Source organism: Lathamus discolor, chromosome Z (genome assembly GCF_037157495.1).
Source record: "Lathamus discolor isolate bLatDis1 chromosome Z, bLatDis1.hap1, whole genome shotgun sequence".
Lineage (NCBI taxonomy): Eukaryota > Metazoa > Chordata > Aves > Psittaciformes > Psittacidae > Lathamus > Lathamus discolor.
Window position 1 is genome coordinate 108,444,460 of NC_088909.1, and position 25,076 is coordinate 108,469,535.

Below are 25,076 nucleotides of genomic sequence, written 5' to 3' on the forward strand. Positions count from 1 at the left end.
AGCAATGTTCAGAATAAAAAAAAAAAATTATTTGGTTTTCCTTGAACTGTGGCTTTTCCTCTACAATTTGACAGCAGCACACTGAGGAACTCATTCCTACCCAGGATTAGTTTGCATCAAAGGAGACTTTTTGGCCATAGCGTCTCTAAGAAGTTCATCAAATTAATACTATCAAACCCCAAACTCAGCACCAACTTCCCTCAGATCGGCAGCTCCATGGAGTGTATTTTAGCTGGACAGGGCAGGCTGCAAAGCCAGGGATCCTGGGACATGCGTGGATAGGGAATGCCTGCCTGGGGACGCTCTGAGCCTTCAGCAACGGCACCACAGGAACATGAAGGTGGCTTTGAAGCAGCTCTGACCAGAGCAGAGTGACACCCCCCGGCCCTCCTGTGAACCCCCTGGGTCCGACTAGGTCCTACCACACTGTCCCCCACCTGATGAGACCCCACTCACCCAGAAGTGGTCTCTGAACCGTGCCTCCTGCATCCTGCTGCCTCTCTGACAGCGACACTGCTCGAACACCGCTCTACCTCCTGGTGCCGCCCCGTCCCGCCCAGCCCAGCCAATCCCACCCCGCAGCACCCTCTCAGAGAACCAGAGTGTTTTGTGGTGGAAGGGACCATAAAGCTCACCCAATTCCACCCAGTTCCAAACCCCTGACACAGGCAGGGACACCTTCCACTAGAGCAGGTTGCTCCAAGCCCCATCCAGCCTGGCCTTGAACGCTGCCAGGGATGGGGCAGCCGCAGCTTCTCTGGGCACTCTGTGACAGTGCATCCCCACCCTCACGGGGAGGAACTTCTGCCTCTGATCTCTTCCCAATCTCCCCTCTGGCAGGTCAAAGCCATTCCACCTTGTCCAAGCCCCTCTCCGGTTTCTTGTAGCCCCTTTAGGCACTGCAGCTGCTCTAAGGTCTCCCCTTAAGGAACCTTCTCTTCTGCAGGCTGAATCAGCCCAGCTCTCAGCCTTTCTCCAGAACAGAGCTGCTCCAGCTTTCTGCCCTGTTGCTGCTGTGACTTGGAGGGTGAGAACTTCCTTACTGAAGCACTGTGTGGTGAATACCTGGGATTGGTCAGAGGTGGGGACAATGGGACTGGTAGTGGAGGGTCTGCCACCAATTCCTGAAGGTGCTGTTGGCTGCCTCAGCCACAGAGCACTGATGGAAAGCTGAGAAGCATGTGGTGGTGCTGGTGATTCTCTTGGGGTTTCAGCCCCACTCAGGTTTACCTCCCTGTCCTAAAGCCTGCTTGATCAGCTGATCAGGTGGAGAAAACTACAAAATTCATTCCAAAATTCACACTGTGGAGTTTGTTCGTGTGCAGGTTGTACCTCAGCTGAAAGGTGAGGTGTTAAAACTTTCAAAGCATTGCCTGAAGTATTTCAGATCTGAAACAGATCGGACATGACCTCCGCTACCAGCACAGGAACTGCAGCCGTCAACGTTGGAAGCAAAAATCCACATAAGCCTGCTTTTGTCAAATTAAAACTAATGTTTGCCAACAAACAGCAGTGCCCCCAGGTCACAACTGAGCCGATTTATTTCCTGTAAGTGGAAAATGCCTTTTTTTTTACCTTACTGGACCACTGCTGTAGCTTTCCCTGTGTTAAAAGCAGGGTAGGAGGTTAGGGCAGTGGGTACGACTCAGGCTGTCTGGTACGCAGTGTCATACATTACCTGCTTTCATCATTTTGAAGAACCATTCACAGGGCAGCACCCAGTGACTCACCCCAGGCAGTGACCCAGGAAAAACTATGGATGGGCACAGGACACGTACAGGAAAAGGGGGAATGGCTTTAAACTGACACAGGGGGAGACTGAGATCTTAGGCGGTTTTTCCCTGTGAGGGTGGTGAGGATCTGGTACAGGGAGCACAGAGAAACTGTGACTGCCCCATCCCTGGCTGTGCTCAAGGCCAGGTTGGATGGGGCTTGGAGCAAGCTGCTCTAGTGGAAGGTGTCCCTGGATAAATTTTAAAAGGTCCCTTAAAGCAGAATGCAACTGCTACCCATACTCCATATTCTATATAGAGTCCAATCCACCCAATTCTGAACCCCTAGTTTGAATTTTCAGATTTCCTCTCACAAGTGAGTGTCTACAGGAGTTTAACCCTGTGGTTTTAAAGGCGTACGTGGCACACACAGCAAGGCAGTATAACATACAAGGAACAGAACATACACATCTTTTTTACACAGGAATTTTTATTCTCACCAGTATCTGTACATTCAAGTCGCATATTCTTTTAAGTCTTTGATGGAGCTGGAGCACGGGATCACAATAGCCTGGCCTGTTTTAGCAGTTTTACAAGTTTATGCCTCAAAAGTAGCCAGGAAATTTGTGACAATTTCCTTCAACTTCGCTTCTGTCTGGTCAGAGATCTTCCCTTCAGTCCTGTTGAAATAATGTAGTTAAACTTCTGACACAGGAATAGATAATGGTCAATCCCCAAGACAAAGAAAACTACGATGAACCCTCCCATTTCTAGCAAGATTAGCACAATAATTAGCATGTTTGCTGCATGAAGCTATGTAGCAGTGAAACTAACATAACATCTTCCAAAGTTAGTCCTGTTGAAGAACGGAGGTTTGTCAACAAATAGCTTTAAAAACAGCTCTATGTAGTTCAGAAAGGCTTTGCCTTCTACAGAGTGATGGTAGGCATGTAATCTGACTCATGACAAAACAAGCTATGACTAGGGCAGAAACATTCAAAAACCCCAGCAGTCCACCCTGCAGCAGGGAAGGCACTGAGCAGCACTTAATGAACAGCACTCTCATAGCTTAAAGCTGCCAAAAATTTAGGGTCTGATTAAATTATTTCAGTGTCAGATTATAGGTATGCAAGCAGGTTCTCATTTTCCCCAAGTAAAAGCTGAAGATGTAAAGCCGAGTTCCAGAAGCAGCAAAGCTGATTTAACCTCCACCTCCATAACAGGCAGTCCAAGGCCTAATGTTGTAGGATACCCTGAATTAACAGTTCAGTGCACATTATCTGCACTCCAGCCATTCATACCATCATCTTGGGATGATGCACAATTAACTATCATACCTGATTGTGGACAGGAGGGCCTGGTGCTGGCTCAGTACATGAGCTAGGAAAGCACTCTCAAATTTGGTGATTTTGCTGGGCTCCAGCTTGTCCAAGTGACCTCTGACACCAGCATAGATGACTGCAACCTGTTCCTCAATAGCCATGGGAACTGCAGAAGAGAAAGCATTCACGCCACTGGTAACTCCCAACATCAGGACATAGTCAGTGCTACAGAGTCCTTCTTTACAGATCAACTGCACATCTACCACATGGTTTAGTCAACAATCCAGTTTGCATTCACCATGTCCACAGAATGGACATAATGCTGTCAGGAAGACCAGCCTTGTTAGCACAAGAGACTAATGGCAAATGCAGACTTGTTATGTCCAAGACACTCACCATATTGTCCTTGTTTGAGCAGCTCTGTCAGACGTACACCACGGTTCAGCAGCTGCTGTGTGGCAGCATCCAGATCAGACCCGAACTGGGCAAAGGCAGCTACTTCACGATACTGAGCCAATTCCAGCTTCATGGTACCTGCCACCTACCACACAAGATACAGGTCAGCCTGAGTCTGACCACCTTTTAAATGTGGTAGTCTGCAGGTTATCTTCAGCTAACAGCTGTCACAAGTCAGCTTTGCCTGGCATTACAAGTCAAGTGAATCCTAAGATTCTGACAGATAATTATATGCATTTCTATAAGTCCTGCTATCTACAAAGCCTGCTTGGCATTTATAACAAACATACTAATCCTCCCTGAAATGGCAACAGTGGATATGAAACCTAATTCCACATCTGGACTAAAAGAATGAGGTAAAGAGAGAATTCTCTGTTTCTAGTTAGATGAGTACCCAGTTCAACATACCGAAACTTAACAGCCCTACATCTTTGTGCAGACACAATTTTCCTTTCCCCCTACCAACCCCAGGAGGCAACAGAAGTTATCAAAGAGGTCCCCAAAGTTTGCTCTTTTATGATGTCAGAATGCTAAGGAATCAAAAACTTTATTCTCTGTGTATTCACAGCTCTTTAAAGAGTGAAATGGGTTGGAAAGCCTACACACTACTTGTCTCTAGTAAGAGGATGCTGCAGTTTCATGCTTACCTGCTTCATAGCCCTGGTCTGAGCAGCTGAACCTACACGGGACACAGACAGACCAACATTGATGGCTGGACGGATACCTTTGTAGAACAACTCAGTTTCCAAGAAAATCTGTAGGAGAAAGTATCTTGGTAAGCCTGGAAGCCTCCTCAGAGATCTGCCACATAAGTACTGGCATGAGAAGTCCTACCTGTCCATCAGTGATGGAGATGACATTGGTTGGAATGTAAGCAGACACATCACCAGCCTGAGTTTCAATGACAGGCAAGGCAGTCAGAGAGCCACCTCCAAAGGAATCATTCATCTTGGCTGCCCTCTCCAGCAGGCGGGAGTGCAGATAGAACACATCACCTGGGTAGGCTTCCCGACCAGGTGGGCGACGCAGCAGCAGAGACATCTGACGATAGGCAACAGCCTGTGTAGTAGACAAAGATTTCAGACTTCAGTAGCTCATGTAAAAATTTGCATTTCTAAACCTGAGGTGATCTGACAGCTACACACATACCAGACTATGAGGCCTACAAACAGTGTTTCCTGACCTGTTTGGATAAGTCATCATAGATGATCAATGCATGTTTTCCGTTGTCTCTGAAGTATTCCCCCATGGAGCAGCCTGAATAGGGAGCCAGATACTGCAGGGGTGCTGCATCAGATGCAGTGGCAGACACCACAATGGTGTACTTCATCGCATCTGGAAAAGAATGGGAAACACACACCATATTACCTCAGTGTGCCTGTCAACAGCAAACAACAGGCATGTGAAGTACTAGTCACTGAAGCAAGCGAAGGCAGCATCCCTACACTGTTACAAAAAGACCACCCTACTAGATTAAAACATCCATCAACACAACTAACTAATGTCTAACACTTGCAGGCTCATTTCCCATTTAAAATTAAGCTTAAACTTTCACTAAGACACACTTTAGTTCTGAAAGTAACTCAGCCTGGAAGCCCATGGTTTCCTGGCTGCTGCAAGGCAATACAATCCTTTGTTTCAAAGTGCCAAACAAATTACTGCAGTTAAATGCGGTTTGTTTTTATTTCCTGTTAGGTATGACTCTGCTTTGCACTAGCAGGCAAGAGGTAAGCTGCTTCATCTCTTGCAAGCTGTTACATATGCAGCTTAGGTCAAGGAGATCACTGTTTCTTTAAAGACACTATCATCTAATCCCTCATGTTTGGGCAGTAAAAATCTATCTGCCATATTTACAATTGCGACTCACAATGACTTGCATATATATGAAACAAATGCCAAAATACTTGCAGGCCAGCTTCTCATCAGGCCTGCCTGCCAAGAGGAAGCTCAATGCTGATGAGAAAAAAAACATAAAAACAAAACAAAAAACCACCACAAAAAAAAAAAAAAAACAAAAAAAAACAACAAAACCACACACCAACCCCCCCCCAAACCCCCAAACCAACCACAAAAAAAACCAGAACCAAAAAGCCCAATAAACAACCCAACAAAACCAGGCTGACTTCTCCAGAAGCAATTCAGGAGTTCCAGGGGCTCATACTAGCCTTCTAATGTGCTGCAGTAAAAGGAGGCTTTTTCCCCCAGGTAGCTCTTGTCCACAAAAGCAAGTATTTCAGTCATTCAGTAACTAAAGAATTCTGTCTATATGCACAGGTAGGAGAGGTCATAGCAGTATTTAGCATTACAATAGGAAGAGGATGTCACCAGTTGCCAGGCTGAACTATCTTCAAGTATCTGGTACCTGCATCAGTAAGCCTCTTCACCAGCTGAGCAACAGTTGATCTCTTTTGGCCAATTGCAACATAGATACAGTACAGCTTCTTCTTCTCATCTGTTCCATCATTAAATCGTTTCTGGTTAATTATTGTGTCAATTGCAATGGAAGTTTTCCTGTAATACAGAGGTTGGTAAATTAAGCTGCCTACAGTTCTCCAAACCTCTACACCGCCCTGTGTTCAGCTCTGCACATCAGTGCAATCTGTTCTCAAGTTTAAAAAACAAAACGAAAACATTTTTAGCTTGGGCATTTAGCTTACCCAGTCTGTCTGTCGCCAATAATCAGCTCACGCTGGCCACGACCAATTGGCACCAAGCTGTCCACAGCCTTAATACCAGTCTGCATAGGCTCACGCACAGAGATTCTAGGAATGATCCCAGGGGCTTTCAAGCCAACTCTTCTACGTGTCTTGGATGCAATGGAACCCTTGAAAGACAGGAAAAGCCCTGTTACAGTCTGTATAACATACATAACAGCAGAGGTATTAAACATCTTGTAGTTACACTTACCTTCCCATCAATTGGATTGCCCAAGGCATCTACAACACGGCCCAGCAGCTCTTCCCCAACTGGAACATCCACAATAGCACCAGTCCTCTTCACTACATCCCCTTCCTTGATCAGTCTGTCATTACCGAACACGACAACACCAACATTGTCGGGCTCCAAATTCAAGGACATACCCTAGAACAAAGACCACACTATCATGAGAAAACCCATATCGACATTTACAAGCATTTTGACAGTTTAAAACAGATGTGATTATTCTACAGTGTAGACTATCCAATATAACCTACTTCAATCTTATTTGTAACAATAGTCAATGTTCTGCTTTTACATACAACACGTGTATGCTCTTCCATAGTGGTTACAGAACCTGCCTAAGCCTTCAGCTTACTACAGAACTGTACTTGCAGTAGTGTAGTGTTCAGCCCTTTCTCTCTCTAAAAAGAAAAGGTAAGCAGAATTCAAATACATTTGTCCCTTGACTAGGAATTGGACAAGGGAGTATCACTGGCTTCTTCTCTCCCTAAAGAGAGTTCAGTCATTAAAAAAACTGGAAGAGCCGTTGCAGTACTCTTGGAACAGTCGAGACAGTTTTTTAGCTTTAGACAGCTCTTAAACTGTAAGAAATCAGCAAACTGCACATAGTACTGGAGCAGACTGCACACAGTACTGGAGCAGAGAGACTATTACCCAACAGCAGAAAAGCCAGCCTGAAACCAAAGAAAACAAATCCAGCACCTGACTAGCTCTTATATTTCCTAGATGAAGACAAATAAAGCTCTCATGCTGGCCAAGAACCAGATACTGGAAGCAAAGTGTTACAAATTAGAAGAGTATTTGCTTTTTTGTAGTTTTATTTCAACTAGTTACTATGTGTTAAAGTCGCAATGAAGTCTTGTTATACAGAAGCCTGTATAAGTCCATACAGGCATCTCCAGCAGAGTCCCATGTTCTCCTTATAAAAAGTCTTCTTTATATTCCTAGACTGAACAATCTGCCTTAGAGAACGCTTACCTTCAATCCAGAAGAGAATTCAACCATTTCTTCTGCTTGGACATTTCTCAGGCCGTACACACGGGCAATACCATCACCAATTGACAGCACACGGCCTGTCTCCTCAAGTTCAGCAGAGGTGTCAGCTCCCAAAATACGTTCCTCAAGAATAGAGGATACCTCAGCAGTACCTGGAAAGAGACATTTCAAACCACATTTAGCACATTAAGACAGCATATGAATTTTGTAAGCTTGTACTGAATTCATAAACCAAGGTATCTTTTCGTAGATACGCCACAAAGTATAGCAAGCAACATTCTTCCTCACATAGGAACTCAAGATAAGTAACAACTTCTGTAGTCACAGATAATAAAAGCAGCTTCAACTCATCATTATGAGCCAGCTTTCATCAGAACATTGATGGCTGTTCAGTTTTCAATATCCTTCATTATGTCCTACACTATTAGCTTCTCTCCCCTAGAAAGCAAACAGAATAATTAGCCATAGCCCAGAAAGAACAGATGTGTCAGCTCCACCTACAGAAGATTGACTGAAGGCATCAAAACACCCTGCCACCTGATTTGTAATCCAGGATCTAAATATACTTAAAAGAAGTTAATACATTTATGGAGCAAGTTTTTTGATATAAGCTGTAAAAAATATAATCCTCATGTTCCTCAAATCTGTTTGGCAGTGCACCTCCAATGACTTCTTACTTCCTCAAATACAGCTGTGAAACTCTTATTTCCTAATAATACCTTTAATTACCCTAAGCCACTTCATAAAGTGTACATGAAACACTACCAAAAATACAGCTGTGCAGTGCCGCTGTCTTCTCTAAACACCAAGATACTGGCAGCCAAAAAATGACACTCAAGGACGTAAGGTCAAACCCAAGCAGGCCAGGGAAAGTCATCCGTTCCCTCATTCTGTTACAAACAAGACAGGCAACTGGAATCTGAGAGTTTTCCAAATAATTCTGCAGGAGCTGAAGACTTAATTGAATTCCCATAGAGCAGGTAAGCTGTGTAAGACAGCTCACCACTCATTTTGTTTGGACATACAAAGTTATTAAACTGAAGTCTCTTAGATGCGGCTATAGCAATTCAATGTTCCATACTGACACTGACAGTACATAAGTGTCCTCAAATGTTTTGTCAACTGACAAAACTGACACTCCTCACATTCCAAATTCAAACTCTTTTTTATCTGCCAGAGCAAGTTCTGAAGCCACACTCTTCTATGAAGATCTTTCTCGGACTCACCAGTTTTCTGGCAGCATGTTTTGGAGGCATGGATATTTCTTGCAGCAACAAATGCTGCACCCAGGGTGTTTCTGGAAACCTAAAATAAGTAATTATTTCAGTGAGATTTCTTCAGTCATTCAAAAAAAATTTTGTTGAGATAACAATCATATGAGGTTATATTTTTAACATGTCATGAGCTCCACTCTATTCACAAGTTGCAGTTATGGAACCACGCACAGCAATACTAAGCAAGCACAGACGGAAAAGAAGATTGCTCTAAACTACTTGCTGCATTTTCCTGCATTGCACGTATGTCACCATCATAGAACTGCAGCAGCTCTGAAAGCAACACCTCATCTTGTTTGCTGTCTACGCAATGACTGGCAAAACCGTGGTGCATTAAGAAACAGCGAACCCCTAATGGTTCTGCACAAGGGAAAATAAGACTGTGTCTTCTAAGGCTTGACCTAAGAAAGATCTAACTGCAGAATTTCCAAAGCATGGCAGGAATATATACAACAGAAACAAGGAGTAATCTAACATAATGCATTAAGACATTATAACACATGAAAAGATTACAATCAGCATCCCAAAGCTCCTAGGGTAGCCCCATGCAGCATCAATGCTGTTTTTCTGAACGCCTGTGCAGGCCTCTCCTGCTTTCACCTTCACAAGGGGACACGCCAGGAACGGGTCCTGACAGACCTTCACACTACCACTCCCCAAAACACGGAGGAGAAATGCCACCTAGCAAAGCCTCCCAGCTCAAATACCCAACCTTGACCTTGTTCTAGCATCTTTCCGACACTGACCTCAACCCCAACCATGCAAACCCGAATCGCAAAGGACACGCCGTCCTCTAGACATCCCCTCCCCCAAGTGACAGCACCACTGCCTCAGCAGCTGCCAGGCCCCGCAGAAACCCAGCGCTGAGGGGAGCCCCGCACATCCCCTCCCCTCCCACACAGACATCGGCATCGGGAGCCCGCGACCCCTCAATGTCACCGCTGCCCCCAAGATGGCGACGGCGCCCGTCTCAGACACCGCTGGCTGCAAGGAAGACAGAGAGGGCTCACCAGGCCGGCCTGCCGCGGTAGGGACCGGGCGAGGGAGGCGGCCACACGGGCGGAGAGCATCATGGCAGCGACAGCTCAGGCGAAGAGTGAAGATAACAGACCAGGACTGCCAGCCCCACGCTCCCTCCACAAAATGGCCGCGGCGCGCTCCTCCCTTTTGGCGACGAGGCCACGCCTGCGAGGCGGGGCGAGAGCCGGAAGGGGTTCCTCAGCCTCAGGGGGCGGGGAGCTTTTCTTTTTCTCCCTGTGCCTCTGAGCGGTGAGGGAGTGTTTGTGTATATGTATATATACGTGTATAAACAATAAAAACCCGGAACGGGGCTTTTACAAAAGTGGCCCTGTGCTGTACGTGCCCTTGAAATGGCCCTCGGGGGGGGCGGAACGGGCACAGAGCGGCGGCGGATTTGGGGGTGGGGCATGAGGTGCGCAGTCTGCGACATGAGGCGGGGGCGTGAGGCGTGCATATGAGGCCTTGCGTTGGGGCGTCGTGGGGGTATGGCGCATGGAGCAGGGGAGTGGGGAGGGTATTGGGACATGGGGCAGGGCACATAGAGTGGGATATGGGGCAGGGGCCATGAGACAGGGCCATGGGACAAGGATATGGAGTTCAGGGCAGGAGCGTAGGACATGGAGAAGGGACACGGGACACAGGGCAGGGACATGGAGCAGGGTCATGAGCTTCAAGGTTTCTTCCAACACAAAACATTTCGTGATGCCATGATTCTGTGTGTTTTTATGGTGTCTTTTCCTATAAAGAACACGGATGCTATATGGATTTATGTAAGCACCGATATACAAGCTATTCAAATGTCAAGTTTTACCCTTTAACTTCAATATGTGATATACCCGTGTTGATGAAGGGCTGTAGATGCTTTTATTTGTAATTTGCTCTACGGTATACATGAAACATTCAACTCCCTCAAAACCCGAAATCCCCGCAAACCAGCCCACCCCCACCCGCTTACACATCCGGAACTACAAATCCCATCAGCCCTTGCGGCGCTTGGCGCATGCCGGGAGGTGGCGGGAACTTCGGTATCGCGGAGGCTGTTACAAATCTGGGGAGGCAACGCTGCAGCAGGTAATGGCGGGGTCGGGGCGCAGGTTCCCGGGATGGGGTTACCGGAGGTGCAGGTCTGTGCACGGGGACCAGTTGCCTGGATTCCCCCCGGAGAGGATGGACGGACGGACGGACGGACGGACGGACGGCTCTGTGCGTTATCGGGGCCCGCGTCCCTCCCTCCCCAGCGCCGTTCCTTCATCCTTCCCACAGGAGGCACCGAGCGCTGCGCTGTTGTAAGCGGCGGGCGCCGCCGCTTGGACATGCGCGGGTCTCGGGCAGGAACGAGCCTGCCAACGGCTTTCGCCCCTTTCAGCGTTCTGGGGGAGGGGAGGTGCGGTCTCGCGGTGTGTTTTGCAGCAAAGAGGCCTGTATTCATCCGCTGCTACCTGCTCGGTGGCAGCCCGGGCTCACAGCTTTAGGTGTGAGCTGGTTTGAGAGGCTGATCGTAAGAATCACAAAATCAGCCAGGCTGGAAGAGGCCTATAAGATCATCAAGTCCAATGGTTCCCCAGCACTGCCGAGGCCACCACTAACCCATGTCACCTAGGGCCTCATCTACGCGGTTTGTGAACACTTCCAGGGATGGTGACTCCAGCGCAGTCCTGGGCAGCCTGTTCCAATGCCTGAGCACCCTCTGGGGAAGGAATCATTCCTAAGTTGTGAAAATCTTGCATTGCTTAAGTTTTTAGTGTTTCAAGTCTTTCTCAATAGAGAGACTGACAGAAAAGTGTAATTTATTATTTATTTGCAAACTTGGGTTTCTTGCAGTATGAGAGTTTTCACCTACACAAAATTAGTGCTCTTTGCTTCTATGGCCTTGATGGTTTTCTCCCCAGTTTAGTTTAGGATGATGTTTTCAGTATGCCATGTAATGTAGCTGAGATGCTGGTGTGGTAGAAGCATAAAGAAAAAGAAAATTATAAGGCTGGGTCCCTTTCCATCACATTGCTTAAATAACCTTAGACAACAACTTACATTTCCTCAGTGTGTTTGAACCCTAAAGCTCATTCAGTTCCAGCCCCTGTCACAGGCAGGGACACCTTCCATTAGACCAGGTTGCTCCAAGCACTGTCCAACCTGGCCTTGAACACTGCCAGGGATGGGGCAGCCACAGCTTCTCGGCACACCCTGTGCCAGTACCTCAGCACCATAACAGGGAAGAACTTCTGCCTAAGAGCTCATCTCAGTCTCCGCTCTGGAAGTTAACCAGCCATTCCCCCTTGTCCTGTCCCTACAGGCACTTGTCCAGAGCCCCTCTCCAGGTTTCCTGCAGCCCCTTTAGGCACTGGGAGCTGCTCTCAGGTCTCCCCTTCAGGAGCCTTCTCTTCTCCAAGCTGAACCAGCCCAGCTCTCTCAGCCTGACACCAGAGCAGAGCTGCTCCAGCCCTCACAGCATCTCTATGGCCTCCTCTGGACTTGTTCCAGCAGCTCCACATCCTTTTTATGCTGGGGGCCCCAGAACTATTATTAGCAATTATAATTGAATCTTTCAATTATGATTTTGTTAATCTCTTTCCCATTTCTGACCTTCTTTTCAGAAGTAGGTACTATGCTTTGCAGGACTCATGCCTGCATGTTATATTAACTATTTCTCCCCTTCTAGCCTGTAGGGACTGTTCCCAGTGCTCTGCCATAGTTAGGGCAGTTTTATCCCATGCTACTCTACTGCTGTTTTTACCAGCTGCCCAAATACCTATTTACCATCTTCTGGGTTATTACTGTGTCTGTATAAAGAGGTCATGTTAATAAAAAGATAAAATTTTATCACCTGGCGATAAACAGGTGTCCAGAGAAATGAGGGAGGTTAAAATGGAAATCGTTTTCTAAACTACAAGCGTGACTGAAGAAGAGACAAAGAGCGCCACCCATACCTTGACAGGTGTCGTGGGAGTTATTCTTCAGGAAGGCAGAGTCTGCAGCACTTTACATTTCTTACCTCCATCAGGTATTTTCTCCCATTTCACTTCACTTTTTACTCATTCAGTACTTTTTTTCCCTTTCACTGGTAGGTTGCTGCATGGCTAAAGAAAGTATTTGGGAATTGGCCTATTCAACAGTACAAAATGAATGAGCAGGCAGTTAATACCTCGTGTAAGCTTGCAGAATACAGCGAAGCCAGAGACAGAGATGCTTCTTTGGTGATAGAGGGCTTGAAGGAGTGCTCAAACAAATATAAAGCAGAAGGTGAGTTTGAAGCTCCAGTTCTCAGTTCCATCAAAGTTATTCTTAGTAATCCTGAAGATTGTCTTTGTTTAAATCTTGCAAGCATAAATATACATATATATATATATATAAAAATACAACTGAAATGAACTCATCTTTTGTTCTGGTACAGTTTTTGCTACAGTGCATCCCATGCCTTCCTTTCAGCAAAATTTGTGGTGACATAAGGTTGGTCAAGAGCAATTTTTTAAGCCATGTTTAGTATGCTGCTAATACAGCCAAGGAGTTTAATTGCTAAAACCTCCTGCCCTGCTGGGCTGAACAGCACAGCATTGAAATATTGGCTGGATAGACAGTCTTCTAGTGCCTTGCCATCAAACAAATGATGATGGAGGCTGGATGGTTGGCTTAGCCTGTCAAGGAACATGGGCACTACCAGACAGGCATATGTATTAACTCTGGTGCAAATTCAGACTTCCCAAGTCTGCTGTGACAGGGAAGTTCATGCTCAGGAAAGGCTTAGGTTGAGCTCTGCAGGGAGAAGACCTGTGTGTGCTCATCAACACCGCACAAGGGTGAACTTGTGTTTGAGTGAGTTTAGGCAGGCTGGTCAGGAAAATTGGAGCAGTGCTTTCTCCTTCAACTCGCTGAATTTGTTTGACAAGCAAGGGTGTGGCAGCAGTTTGGTATGTTGAAGCCTTCTTTTAAGATGTCTCTTTCCCTAACAGTGGAGAAATAGACAAAGTTTACAGAATTACAAAATAATTTGGGTTGAAAGGGACTTCAAAGCTCGTCTGGTTCCAACCCCCTGCCACAGGCAGGGACACTTTTCAGTAGACCAGATGGCTCAAAGGTTGGGTTCTAGCTTTGGAGAGTCCCTTAAAAGAACAGTAATATTAAAAAATAAAATTACTCTTTGGGGTTGTATTTGTTTTCCAGCTAAGTATCTAGAGCGCCTTCTCTCAGAAGAGCTGGGTCTTCCCACATACAAGCTGTCTGGGAAAAGCATCATGTACCTGGATGTCCTGGTAAGCAGCGCAATGACACTTGAAACGAAGGACACTTCTCTTGCCAGGTAATTTTTCCTACTGTGCATCAGGGGTGATGGTCTGTGCTGTTTCCCTCTGTTTTTTCAATTCAGTAGTTGCAAACTTGACTTTCATACCCAGGAATCTTACTTGTCCAGCTTATTTTTCACTCCTTGGGCAGCTCTAAAGGACATTGGAACTCAGCACAAAACTCTAACCTTGGTTATCTGGGGAAAGGAAAGTCTCTGTAGCCTAAGTGCCTTGGCAAGAGATAGATGCCTCTTGGGAAGAGGGATTGCACTTGGAAAGAGGAAGTGCACTGGTACTGCACTCATGCCACAGCAACTCCATGCAACACTCCAGGCTTGGAGAAAAGTAGCTGGAAAGGTTCTCATGGAAAAGGACCTTGGCGGTGCTGATTGACAGAGCTGAACATGAACAGCTTGTGGCCAGGCAGCCAAAGCGGCCAACAGCATCCTAGCCTGTATCAGCAATAGTGTGGCAGCAGGACCAGGGCAGTAATAGTCCCCCTGTGCTGGGAGCTGGTTAGGCCACACTTCAAATCCTGTGTTCAGTTCTGGGCCCCTCACTGCAGGAGAGACATTGAGGTGCTGGAGCGGGTCCGTAGAAGGGCAGTGGAGCTGGTGAAGGGCCTCAAGCACAAGTGTGATGAGGAAGGGCTGAGAAACCTGGGGTGTTCAGTCTGGAGGAGAGAAGGCTCAAGGGGGACTTTACTGCTCTTACTACTACTTGACAGGAGGTTGTAGTGAGATGGGGATCAGTCTCTTATCCCAAGTAACAAGTGACAGGACAAGGGGAAATGGCCTCAAGCTGTGCCAGGGGAGGTTTAAAATGAACATCAGGAACAATTTCTTTACCGAAAGAGTGGTAAGGCATTGGAACAGGCTGCCTAGGCAGTGGTGGAATCACCGTCCCTGGAAATGTTCACAAACCATGTAGTGGTGAATGTGGCAGTCCTGGGTTAAAAGTTGGATTCGATGATCTTAAAGGTCTTTTCCTATCCAGTTGCTTCTAAGATTCTATGATTCTTTTTTTGCTTGTTCTTTTGAGGTCAATGACTGTAGGATGTTGTTGCTCACATTGTTGTGGCAGGTAGCACAAGCTAGAGCAGCATTCATACTGCTTAGGCAAGGGCTGGGGAACTGAAAGTTCTGGTCTTTCAGGCTCAGGTCCTCATTCTTCGCTCTTATCTGGCTTCACTTAAGGTAAGGATATTCTCTTAGCCACAGAGAAATGGCCGCTGTTAGCCTGGTCTTCCTGGGCATGTCTTTGACCCAGAACACAGCAAGTTTGTGCTGAGCACTGGCAGTAAGGACCAAAATCTGCCTTGAAATCCAATTTTTTTATGATGTTCAGGAGCTTGGCTCTTACAGCTCTTCTCCTGAGCTGGAGAGGAAAGCAACTTTGAACCATTTGGGAAGAGAAAGGAGACTGAAAATAGTCTGGGCATGCCTCAGGAACTGAATACAGTTTCTCTCAAAGGAAATTTGGCAAGCCAGGAGTGCAGCATCTGATGATCTCAAGTCCCAGCGGTTATATTCACCAGAGTGCGAGGTCTTGTTCACTTACTCCTACCAGATTGCTGGGGCACTTCCCCTTCCAGATGAAACTTTTGTTAGTTAAGGGAGGTAAATACTCTTAATGATTTGTTTTATTTTCCTTCTATCATAATATGAGAACCAAGTCATTAGTGTAAAGAGTAGAGAAAATAATAATTCTGAGTTTGAGAAGAGCTGGCTCCTGAGTATTCCCACTGAATCTGTCTCTCTTCACCAGCTTCATCTGTGCCATCAATGAAAGGACATCCGAACTCTATACAATAGAATTGGAAAACAGAAAAATGGAAAAGAAATTGAAAAATCTCTTGGAAAAAATGACTAAAGCACTGGAGCTGCAAACTCAGTTAGAGAAGTGAGTAATGAATGAGAAAAGGGAATGTTTAAACATTTTAAGTGATGCCTCTGATCTCCACAATATGGAATGTTGGTTGTGATAACTAATAAGGATAACTGAATTTCTTAGCACATCTATAATTCACAATATTTTGAAGAATTTATCACAAGCCATGCGCTACAGACACATTTGGTAATGAAAAGAGGTTTGGGATACCATCAAATCCATTACTGTAAACCAAAAATGATCTACAAACAGTATTCAGGTATGCACTGGCTTCTTTCACCAGTTGCCTTCACTGGGGGTAGATGCAAACTTGATTCTCTTACCACATTTAGCATGGGCTCTCTAGTCAGAGTGAAGGAACCAGGCAAAACAAAAACGACTCACAGGTAAGAATTTCCTTTAGCCAGTGTGTAGCAGACTTCAGAAAACAAGTAATAATTAATAGTCGGTATGAAGTCCAATCCCTAGAGGATGTAATCCGAAATGCTTTGCCAAGCATAGCAGGATCAGCCCCTGCCTCAAGTGGGGATTGGCCCAGATGCTCTCCACAGCCCTCTTCAAGGCTAATTATTTTCTGGTTTTTGTCTTTTAGAGTAGTAACTGTAACAAAGATACCAGACCTGTGTGCTTTGTGCAGGTTTGCATGGCTCCTCTCTGTCATCTTCAGTTGAGCTTGCTTAGCAGGTCTCTAACTGAATTGGAATTATGCAGAAGACCAATACACTTTGCTTTTATGCAGATGGCTTTCCCCTTGGCCTTTTTTTCCCTGTCTTGGTCTTTGGAACTCTGGATGTAACAGCTGTAATGTGTCCATTGGGAAATCTCACAGGAAAATGCAAGTTTTAATCTATTCTCTCCCTTCTCATGTTGGTTGTATTATAGGGTTTAGCTTGAGCATACATAACTAATATATATACTACTAATATATACTAATAACTAATATACATACTACTGTATACCAGTATCTCTTGGAACATAAGTTTGATGGGTTTTGTTTCTTGGTTTTTTTTTTAAGGGATCTTAAAAATACACAGGAAGTTATCGAAGTAAGAAAAGCCAAAGCTGATCAAAGATCCCAGGACGTGCAGTTCCTGAAACTTAAATGTGAAGAGTTAAAAAAAAGGATCAATGCTGCTGAGGTAGATTTCCATCTACATCTAGAATTTTTCCATGTCACAGTCATGGTTGGTTGGGCCAAAAATTGTAGTTCTAGAGATCCCAGGAGCTTCCTAAACTCCAGGACTGAGGATTTTTGGACTAACAGGAAAATATGACACTACACTTAAGTTGTTTCTGCTATATTCATGGTCTCTCCCCAGGACATCCTATGATAAATGCAAGGGCACTTTCACTGAGAGCTGTATTAGCTAGGACTACCACATGCTTATTGTGAGGTGCTGTCATCTAAGAGTATACACATAGCTACCGTTAAAGCAGTTGATCCACAGAGGTAAATTGTGTGTCAAAATTCTGATTATACAACTTTCTTAAAATTACTGCATGATTAAACACAGAAGGCAGAAATTGTACTGTCTTTCACATGATGAAGGATATGCAGATGCTTTATTGAACACTTGGATGCTTGGAACCTTAAAGCTCATCCAATTCTAAGCCCCTGTTGGAACTAGACACCTTCCACTAGCCCAGGTTGCTCCAAGCCCTGTCCAACCCAGCCTTGAACATATCCAGGGATACCTGTTCCCAGCCTTGCCATGTGGTCTTCACCCAGTACTTTTCTGGAAAGACTTGCTATTCTTGATACAAATTTTAGTAGCAACTGAATTCATACACCAGCTATAGCTGTGGTTCACAGAGCATGTTTCTTTTGTTGACAGGTTGTGTTCTTGTTTGGCTCTTTAGCTCAAAAAAAAAAAAGGTAAAATCTCTCTCCTCCCTGTTGTATTTTGTGGTCAGTTCCAAAGGAACTCTTTCCTCTTTGTAGATGGAGCTTGCTGCCACCGGGTTTGACATGTCGCTGTCACACAAGTCACTGGTGAGCCTGGCTCAGGTAGGTTTGCTGGTACACGATAGATGTTTTACAGTGGCACAGACCAGGCTTGTTTGTTGCATCATTTCAGGAAATGCAGGTTGTTATTTGGTTACCCCGACAAATATTAATGATAAAAAGAAACACATTTAAGAATCTTACGAATGGGCTTCTGCTGAGCTGGGGTGTGTTCGGTGGGTTTTTCTCTTCTAGAAACTGAGAAACGCCTATGGGTACTGAAGTGGTACCTTTTCTTCAGGGTTAGATATGGGGTTATTTTGGACTTGGTAAGAAGCTTTCTTTCAAACACTTCAGGGTGACTGGAGGAGGCCAAGTGAAACCCAAATGCTGAACCACTGTGTGGGTTTTTTTTCCCTTGTGTCTTTAAATATAAGTGTTATATATTTTTTATACTATTTATATACTTTCCTGCTGTATTGTAAGCCCAGTGGGATAATTTGTTAAAGGAAAAAAAAAGCACATTTCTTGAGTTACTAGTTATAGATTCTCCACCTTTATGCTGAAGCATGTTGCATGTACTGGTGTTGTTCTGTCTGCACTCACCACATTTGAATATTATATTACTTGCTTTAATATTATTTGCTGTTACTGTAATGAGAACTTAGCCTTTCTTCCCATTTCTTTGCTACCTGTTCCTGCGTTTTTAAGTTGAACAATGTAAATAGGTTTCCTGACGTTCATGTTGTCATTCTCATGAGCCAGCACTGGGTGGCAATGTTTACACTGCACAGTGTTTCAGAAGAGTACTAACCAAAAATAATTTCTGTAGGAGTTTCATATACAAAAAGTCATAGGTGTTCTTTTCTAGACTTGTCATCTTTTAGAACCTGAGCATAAGGGTGGGTTTGACTCCCTGGCACTTCTGTGTCTCCTTTGCCAAGAGCTCAGTGAGCTGGGCAGCACAAGTGCCTTTAGTTTTGGAGTGCATCTTTTTTTATTATTAATTATTTGAAAATAATTGAGTTCTGTGGAAGGTGCTTAATTTTCATCACTAAAGAGAAATTGTTTCCCCTTGTTAAGAGATTAAGCAAAACAGTACAAGTGTAAAGGGGGTCTTTGTGCTGCTGCATGTGCAAAAACCATTTCCACACACAAGCCACAGGCATGAGAGTGTGTCTCCTTGGGGCTCAGTTCTTTCTCTGGCCTGCATGGAGGTGGTCAGTGAAAAATCCTCTGTCTGGTGGATTCTCATTCAGGGAGATGTGGTCAGGTGGTTGTACTGTAAAAATAAAGATATCTGAAGATGTCTTCAGAGCGAAGAAACCTCTGCGTAAAACTTGTACTGGTGTTGACTGATTGATAACCAAATAAGTAGCAGATCTGTAATTTTCCATGAGTTTTAAGATGGATTGTGGAAGCTCTCACCAGCATCTGTGGGGTTTGAAATGCTATAGATAAATGTGGATCTATTTCACTGGCTTGTATCACTTCTACAAGTAAGACTGTATAATATAATCTGCCTTACTCTCTTCACAGAAACTGGATAGACTGCAGAAAGATCTTGTGCCACTGAAGAAAAAAGTGGAAAGCTACCGAGATTTACCTGCTGTAATTATTTTTTCCACTTTGTTCTATTGTGTTTGCCATCAGATTAATTTTAATGGACTTCAGAATGTAAAAGATATTATGATGTTTTCAGTGGACAGATGTATGTTGGTTGTAAATGGAAAACTTGACTTAAACAAAAGGCAATCTATTTATTATTCAAAGCTGGAAAAATAAGTAGGCTTACCAGGCAAACTCTATTCTAACAAAACACACATATTTGCTGGGTAAACTCAGTATCGAAATGAATTAGCTAGAAATCAGACAAAGAAATGTAGAAGAAAGGATAATACTTTAGCACAACCAGTCTTTTGCTATTTACCAGTATTTTAGATCTGCATGTCATAAAGCTGTCAATACGGCGGGCACAGCACACTGAGCAAAGGTTGGATCTCTGAGCAAGATTTTAATTATTATGAAGAAATAGCCAAATGTAGGCATTTGACCTTAAACAAGTACTCTAGCTTGTGTGAGTGCTCGCTGCTCCATCATCTTCTTTGATTTAGAATCATAGAATGGTTTGAATTAGAAAGGACCTTAACATCATCCAGTTCCAACCCCCTGCCAGGGGCAGGGATACCTCACCTTAGATCATGTCACTCAAGGCCAGAGCCTTGAACAACCTGGCCTTGAACACTGCCAGAGATGGAGCATTCCTGTGTTCTTTGGGCCACCTGTTACAATGCCTTACCACCCTCACAGCAGTGAACTTCTTCCTTATATCGAGCCTGAACTTCCCCTGTTTTAGTTTGAACCTGTTACCCCTTGTCCTATCACTACAGTCCCTGATGAAGAGTCCCAATCCAACATCCTTGTAGGCCCTCTTTCTCTTGAGGGTGCTGTCTGCTCATGCTAAATGAGTGTCTACTTATGTCAGGTTTGTCATTTAGGTGACTAAGTTGCAGTTTTGAAAGCCCTGTCTGTCTTTGTTTTATGTTTGGACTATCATCACTACTGGTCCTTGTGCTAAGAGTTACTATCAGACTTATGGGAAGCATCTTTTATAAAAATGATTTTACCCTTTTCAAATTAGAATGCTTGTGACAAAATTACAAAAAGGGTAATTTTGTCAACAACTTCATACTGACTTAAAGAAATCATGGGTGAACAAGGCTTTAGTCCATGAAACAAGGCCTTGGCTGTGTGTGACATCTGTACATTGCCAGCTGTGGTATTTGGGACTACCAAACCCAAGTATTTATAGTCTCCTTTAAAAGATTGCCATTGCTTTTACAAAGAAATATTAAGGACTTTTCTTTTTGTCATTCAGGGGAAAAGTAGGTAAAGCTGGAGTGTGAATAGTTAAATGGGTTTGGGTTTTGTTAAATTCAGCTGTAACTCTCTAATTTACAGTTTTGCATTTGAGTTAGCTGACATAGTGCCTGTTACCTCCTCATCTGAGTACTGAACAGCCTTTAAAAGAGCTAACCTCAGACCTTTCTGTGTAAGAAGTGAAAAAGTTTTATTCCACTTATAAATGGGGCATAAAGGGCCAGAGAAACAAGGACGTACCCAAAATCACACAGAAACTCAGCAATTAATTGCATGTCTTTTATTATGAACAAGGGACCTGTTTGCTAGGCCACACTTCTTTCCCCACCTTGTTACCCCTTCCATAGAGTTCCTGCTTTTCAACACAACTCCCTCTTACTGCTACTGCTGTCTTGTTTCTAGAAGAACAGAGTGAAGGGAGAGAACGCTGCTTCTCTTTCAGATCCATTTTATTCCAAGAGGCAGCTGCCTCCTTTTCTCAAGTGAAATGAAATGTTCAAGTTGGATTAGGTTCTCCAGTTTCCCATCCCTCCCCTTGTACTGGCACCAGAGACAGGCAGAGCCCCAGTGCCTCTCTCCTGGTGCAGTTAGAAGGAGGGAGGAAGGTTTATCCTTGCAAACTCACTGTGCTTTGTAAAAATTCATGTATGGATATGTTTTAAATCTAGTTCCTTGTTTAGTAAGTAGGCTGCGAAAAATGCTTTGGGTTTTTTTTTCTGACTGTAGGCCATACCAGACTTTTGAAAAATATTGTGATTACCCAAACCAAATTGGGTAAAAGTCCGAGACCAGCCTTTTAATGTCAGTACCTCTTGCATGTGAAGGGTGTACACATAACTGATTTAATTATTCCCGAATTCCCCTGCAGCACATCATTAGGTTCTTGCCATGATGAAGGGACTCTGTTTCCAGCTGAAATATTAATTTTTATGCCATTTTCTCTCATTAGAATATTCCATTTGCAAAAGTGATGGTTGAAGGATTACAAGAAGAACTGGTAAGAGTTTTTTTATCTTTCACAGAGATTTGAATGAGCACTGATATTCTAAAACAAACTACATGTATTAATTGGTTGTTGTTTTATTGACCTCAGATTGTAGTCTTAATGATCTCTAAAGGGAGATTTTCCTCTGGTAAGGCTGAAGCCATGCATACCAGTAGCAGGAACTGGTGAAGGAATGATAGTCTCAGTTACAAAGGCAGTTGGGCATAATGGTATCAGTGAGGATTAGGTATCTATGTCCTGTTGGATTTTGTCTGCTTCACCTGTCAGAGTGTTTATTCACCCAGCTGTGTTGCAGCTTCTTGGTCTCACAGCCTTCCTTGCTGCTCCTGAACTCCCAGAGAGCTCTAGGGCATGTATTTTGTTTAACAGCTGCGCTAAACAAGTGGGTGGGGGACCTTCCCCTATAAAACATAATGCCCATTTCATCCACGTTTGTGTCATCTGCACTTATGGTTGTATAAACACGTTTGGGAAGTTCATATGTAACTTTCCTGAGTCAGCTGGGCCACATTTGAGCATGCGAACCTCTATTTCTTTAGGCTACTGTCAGCTTGCTCATAGATAAAGCATGAGGTATTCAGCCATAAGCCTGGAAGCTGCAATCAAAAATTACAGCTATTTGGGAGCTATTTTGTACATTTTCAGATGAAACTGCTCAGGTTGATGAGCCACTTGGATTTGATTCAGAAATACAAGCTCACCTTAACAGCCTGAGGCTTTTATCAGGTCAGAATATTCAAGGGAGAATATCTGTTCTGCTTGAAGGTGTTTAATATCACACTGGAGTAACTGAGCTTGTTTAGCCCTTCTTCCTGTGAAGATTTCTCTGTAGTTGTCTAGAGACTACTGCTGCTTGTGGTAGTGAGACCTTCTGGTTCAATACTTCGGTTAACTCATGCTAATAATGTCCCACGGTTTGATCATTGTAGATACGTGTATGTAACAAGAAGATAAGGAAACTGTTTTCAGGGTTACTGATTGCTCTGCGTTTTCTCTCCTGCTAGAATTACTTGGATGAAAAGTTCTCCAAGGAGCTTGAAGAGTTGACCCGTGACATACAAATACCCAGCAAATTCTCGTGAAGTGGCCTGCATGGAAGAAGATTTCCCTTCTATTTTCTATTTGCACTGGTAAAAGATTTTTGAATTGTTGCTGTAGTTCTGCAGCTTTCTGCCTTACTTTTCTTGCTGTTGGATGGCACACTTGCAACCATTCCAGCAAGCGTGCTTGTTTTTAGGAATTCATGTACCTTTGTACATAATAACAATACCTATTTCTCATAAAACAATACCTATTGTAAACAATATATGTTTCTCACAAAATAGGCCCCTGAATTTACTTACCTTTTATATGTGGTGCATACCTGCAACTGGCCTCCAGATGGCACCTTCACCAGATGTGTCAGGGTTTGATTGACGTTTGCCACTTAAAATTGAACTGATAAGGGAGTTGATTTGTCTTTTTCCCTGTCCAGGCCCAAGGACTGGGCTTTTTCCTGGAGTGCTGTCTTTGGCATAAGTATGATCATGACAGACTCATGTTGCATCAACTAGATCATTGGCTATTGCTCCTTTTTTTTATTTTTTCTTGTCACTGCACAGCTGGGGACATGTTTTTTTCCTCTTACAGAATGTCTTCTGTTTACCAAGGTTGTGAATTTGATTCTAGACTTCTTAATTTGAACATTTTCTTTAAACAGAATTAAACAGTTACATTTCTCCATAATGTCATCAGTGTTTGATATTTTGATTAAAGTGAATGATACAGAAAGTGTGATCTAGGGCTCAGAATAGTAGTTCCTGTTGCCTCTAAAGCCCTGCAGCATCTGAGACAGCTCACAAAGGGATTTTCATGTGCATGTCTGTTGCTGTCTACCTTCATGGAAACAGGCTGAGCCCAGAGGTGTTTCACGTGGGTCACAGAGTTGATTTCACAGATCAGCAAATTGAACAGCTCTCACAGATAAGAGCTGAGATGTAGGAGCATCAGACTCACAAGGTTCTGTAGTCTGGCTGTCATGTCATAACAGGGAAGCCCATGGCACTAGCCTGTAAGGTTTCCCAAGTTCAAGGCTTTGAGAGAAAGCAGTCTTCTGCTGACTACTCGTTGTTTCTCCTGATTTTATAAATAGAGCCAAGCAAATGGAAGTAGATAAATAGCTTTATGAACAATGAGGTGATAGCTTTAAAAATAAAATGGGTCTATAGTAAGACCTTTCTAGAACTCAAAATACGTGAATATTTTTGCAGAACCACTGTGGGATGTGATCACAGTTAAGCTGGATTGTCCTCTCCAGTTCTATCTCAAATGTTATCTTCCAAAAGGGTGCCCAGAGCCACCCTTCTACTTCCATGTTGCCACCAACCTTAAAAACCCCAGCTTTTAAAACTGAACTGTACTAAAGCAAAAAATCTGAAAATCTGTGCATGGGTTAAAAATCAAAATACAGAAATAGTGGTGGCATGGACTAGGGCCCGTTTTTACTGGGCTGTGTCCAGACTAACAGCAGTGGTGCTCTCAGTGACAATTTGTAGCTACATAGAATCATAGAATTGTTAGGGTTGGAAAGGACCTCAACATCATCTAGTTCCAACCCCCCTGCCATGGGCAGGGACACCTCACACTAAACCATCCCACCCAAGGCTTTGTACAACCTGGCCATGAACACTGCCAGGGATGGAGCACTCACAACCTCCCTGGGCAACCAATTCCAGTGCCTCACCACCCTAACAGGAAAGAACTTCCTCCTTATTTCCAATCTAAACTTCCCCTATTTAAGTTTTAACCCATTACCCCTTGTCCTGTCACTACAGTCCCTGATGAAGAGTCCCTCCCCAGCATCCCTATAGGCCCCCTTCAGATGCTGGAAGGCTGCTATGAGGTCTCCACACAGCCTTCTCTTCTCCAGACTGAACAGCCCCAACTTTCTCAGCCTGTCTTCATACAGGAGGTGCTCCAGTCCCCTGATCATCCTCATGGCCCTCCTCTGGACTTGTTCCAACTTGTTCCAACTTGTTCCTTTTTATGTTGAGGACACCAGAACTGTACACAATATTCAAAGTGAGGTCTCACGAGAGGGGAGTAGAGGGGCAGGATCACCTCCTTCTACCTGCTAGTCATGCTTCTTTTGATGCAGACCAGGATACGGTTGGCTTTCTGGGCTGCAAGTGCACACTGCCGGCTCATGTTCATTTTTTCATCGACCAAAATCCCCAAGTCCTTCTCTGCAGGGCTGCTCTGAATCTCTTCTTTGCCCAGCCTGTAGCTGTACCTGGGATTGCTGCAACCCAGGTGTAGGACCTTGCACTTGTCATGGCTGAACTTCATAAGGTTGTCATCAGCCCACCTCACAAGCGTGTCA

At 44.3% G+C, this 25,076-nt stretch overlaps 3 protein-coding genes across 9 annotated transcripts in view; 1 reads left to right on the forward strand and 2 right to left on the reverse strand.

Moving 5' to 3' along the window:
- The window catches only part of LOC136005794 (proline-serine-threonine phosphatase-interacting protein 2-like), a 76,260-nt gene extending 75,725 nt beyond the window's left edge, over positions 1-535 (reverse strand). For all 7 annotated transcript variants that reach the window (XR_010608885.1, XR_010608884.1, XM_065663640.1 and 4 more), the window contains exon 1: positions 457-535. Coding sequence is in view for 5 of the 7 variants with exons in the window: in XM_065663640.1 (XP_065519712.1) it covers positions 457-489 (33 nt within the window). In the remaining 2 variants the exon portion in view is untranslated. The remainder of the gene's footprint in view (positions 1-456) is intronic.
- Positions 536-2,182: 1,647 nt separating this feature from the next.
- ATP5F1A (ATP synthase F1 subunit alpha) lies at positions 2,183-9,877 on the reverse strand. Its single transcript, XM_065662186.1, has 12 exons — positions 9,711-9,877; positions 8,653-8,731; positions 7,409-7,578; positions 6,398-6,571; positions 6,148-6,314; positions 5,853-6,001; positions 4,674-4,825; positions 4,325-4,549; positions 4,138-4,245; positions 3,431-3,575; positions 3,050-3,200; positions 2,183-2,392 (listed from the first exon to the last, which is right to left on the reverse strand). The coding sequence occupies exons 1-12, from the start codon at positions 9,771-9,773 to the stop codon at positions 2,311-2,313; spliced, it is 1,665 nt and encodes a 554-aa protein (XP_065518258.1). The 5' UTR covers positions 9,774-9,877; the 3' UTR covers positions 2,183-2,310.
- Positions 9,878-10,569: 692 nt separating this feature from the next.
- On the forward strand, positions 10,570-23,440 carry HAUS1 (HAUS augmin like complex subunit 1). The gene is made up of 9 exons (XM_065662187.1): positions 10,570-10,791; positions 12,783-12,957; positions 13,876-14,011; positions 15,762-15,896; positions 16,900-17,023; positions 17,827-17,892; positions 19,369-19,440; positions 21,659-21,706; positions 22,720-23,440. Exons 1-9 carry the CDS (start codon positions 10,579-10,581, stop codon positions 22,795-22,797), a joined length of 1,047 nt encoding a protein of 348 aa, XP_065518259.1. The 5' UTR covers positions 10,570-10,578; the 3' UTR covers positions 22,798-23,440.
- Positions 23,441-25,076: the final 1,636 nt, after the last annotated feature.

Coding starts and splice junctions, on each gene's coding strand:
- ATP5F1A (XM_065662186.1), bottom strand. CDS start 9,773: ATGATGCTCTCCGCCCGTGTGGCCGCCTCCCTCGCCCGGTCCCTACCG. Junction 6,002..6,147: donor ATTGGCGACAGACAGACTGG/GTAAGCTAAATG, acceptor TCTGTATTACAG/GAAAACTTCCATTGCAATTG. Junction 4,826..5,852: donor GAAGAGGCTTACTGATGCAG/GTACCAGATACT, acceptor ATTCTTTTCCAG/ATGCGATGAAGTACACCATT.
- HAUS1 (XM_065662187.1), top strand. CDS start 10,579: ATGCTTTTATTTGTAATTTGCTCTACGGTATACATGAAACATTCAACT. Junction 17,024..17,826: donor AAAGGATCAATGCTGCTGAG/GTAGATTTCCAT, acceptor TCCTCTTTGTAG/ATGGAGCTTGCTGCCACCGG. Junction 19,441..21,658: donor GCTACCGAGATTTACCTGCT/GTAATTATTTTT, acceptor TTCTCTCATTAG/AATATTCCATTTGCAAAAGT.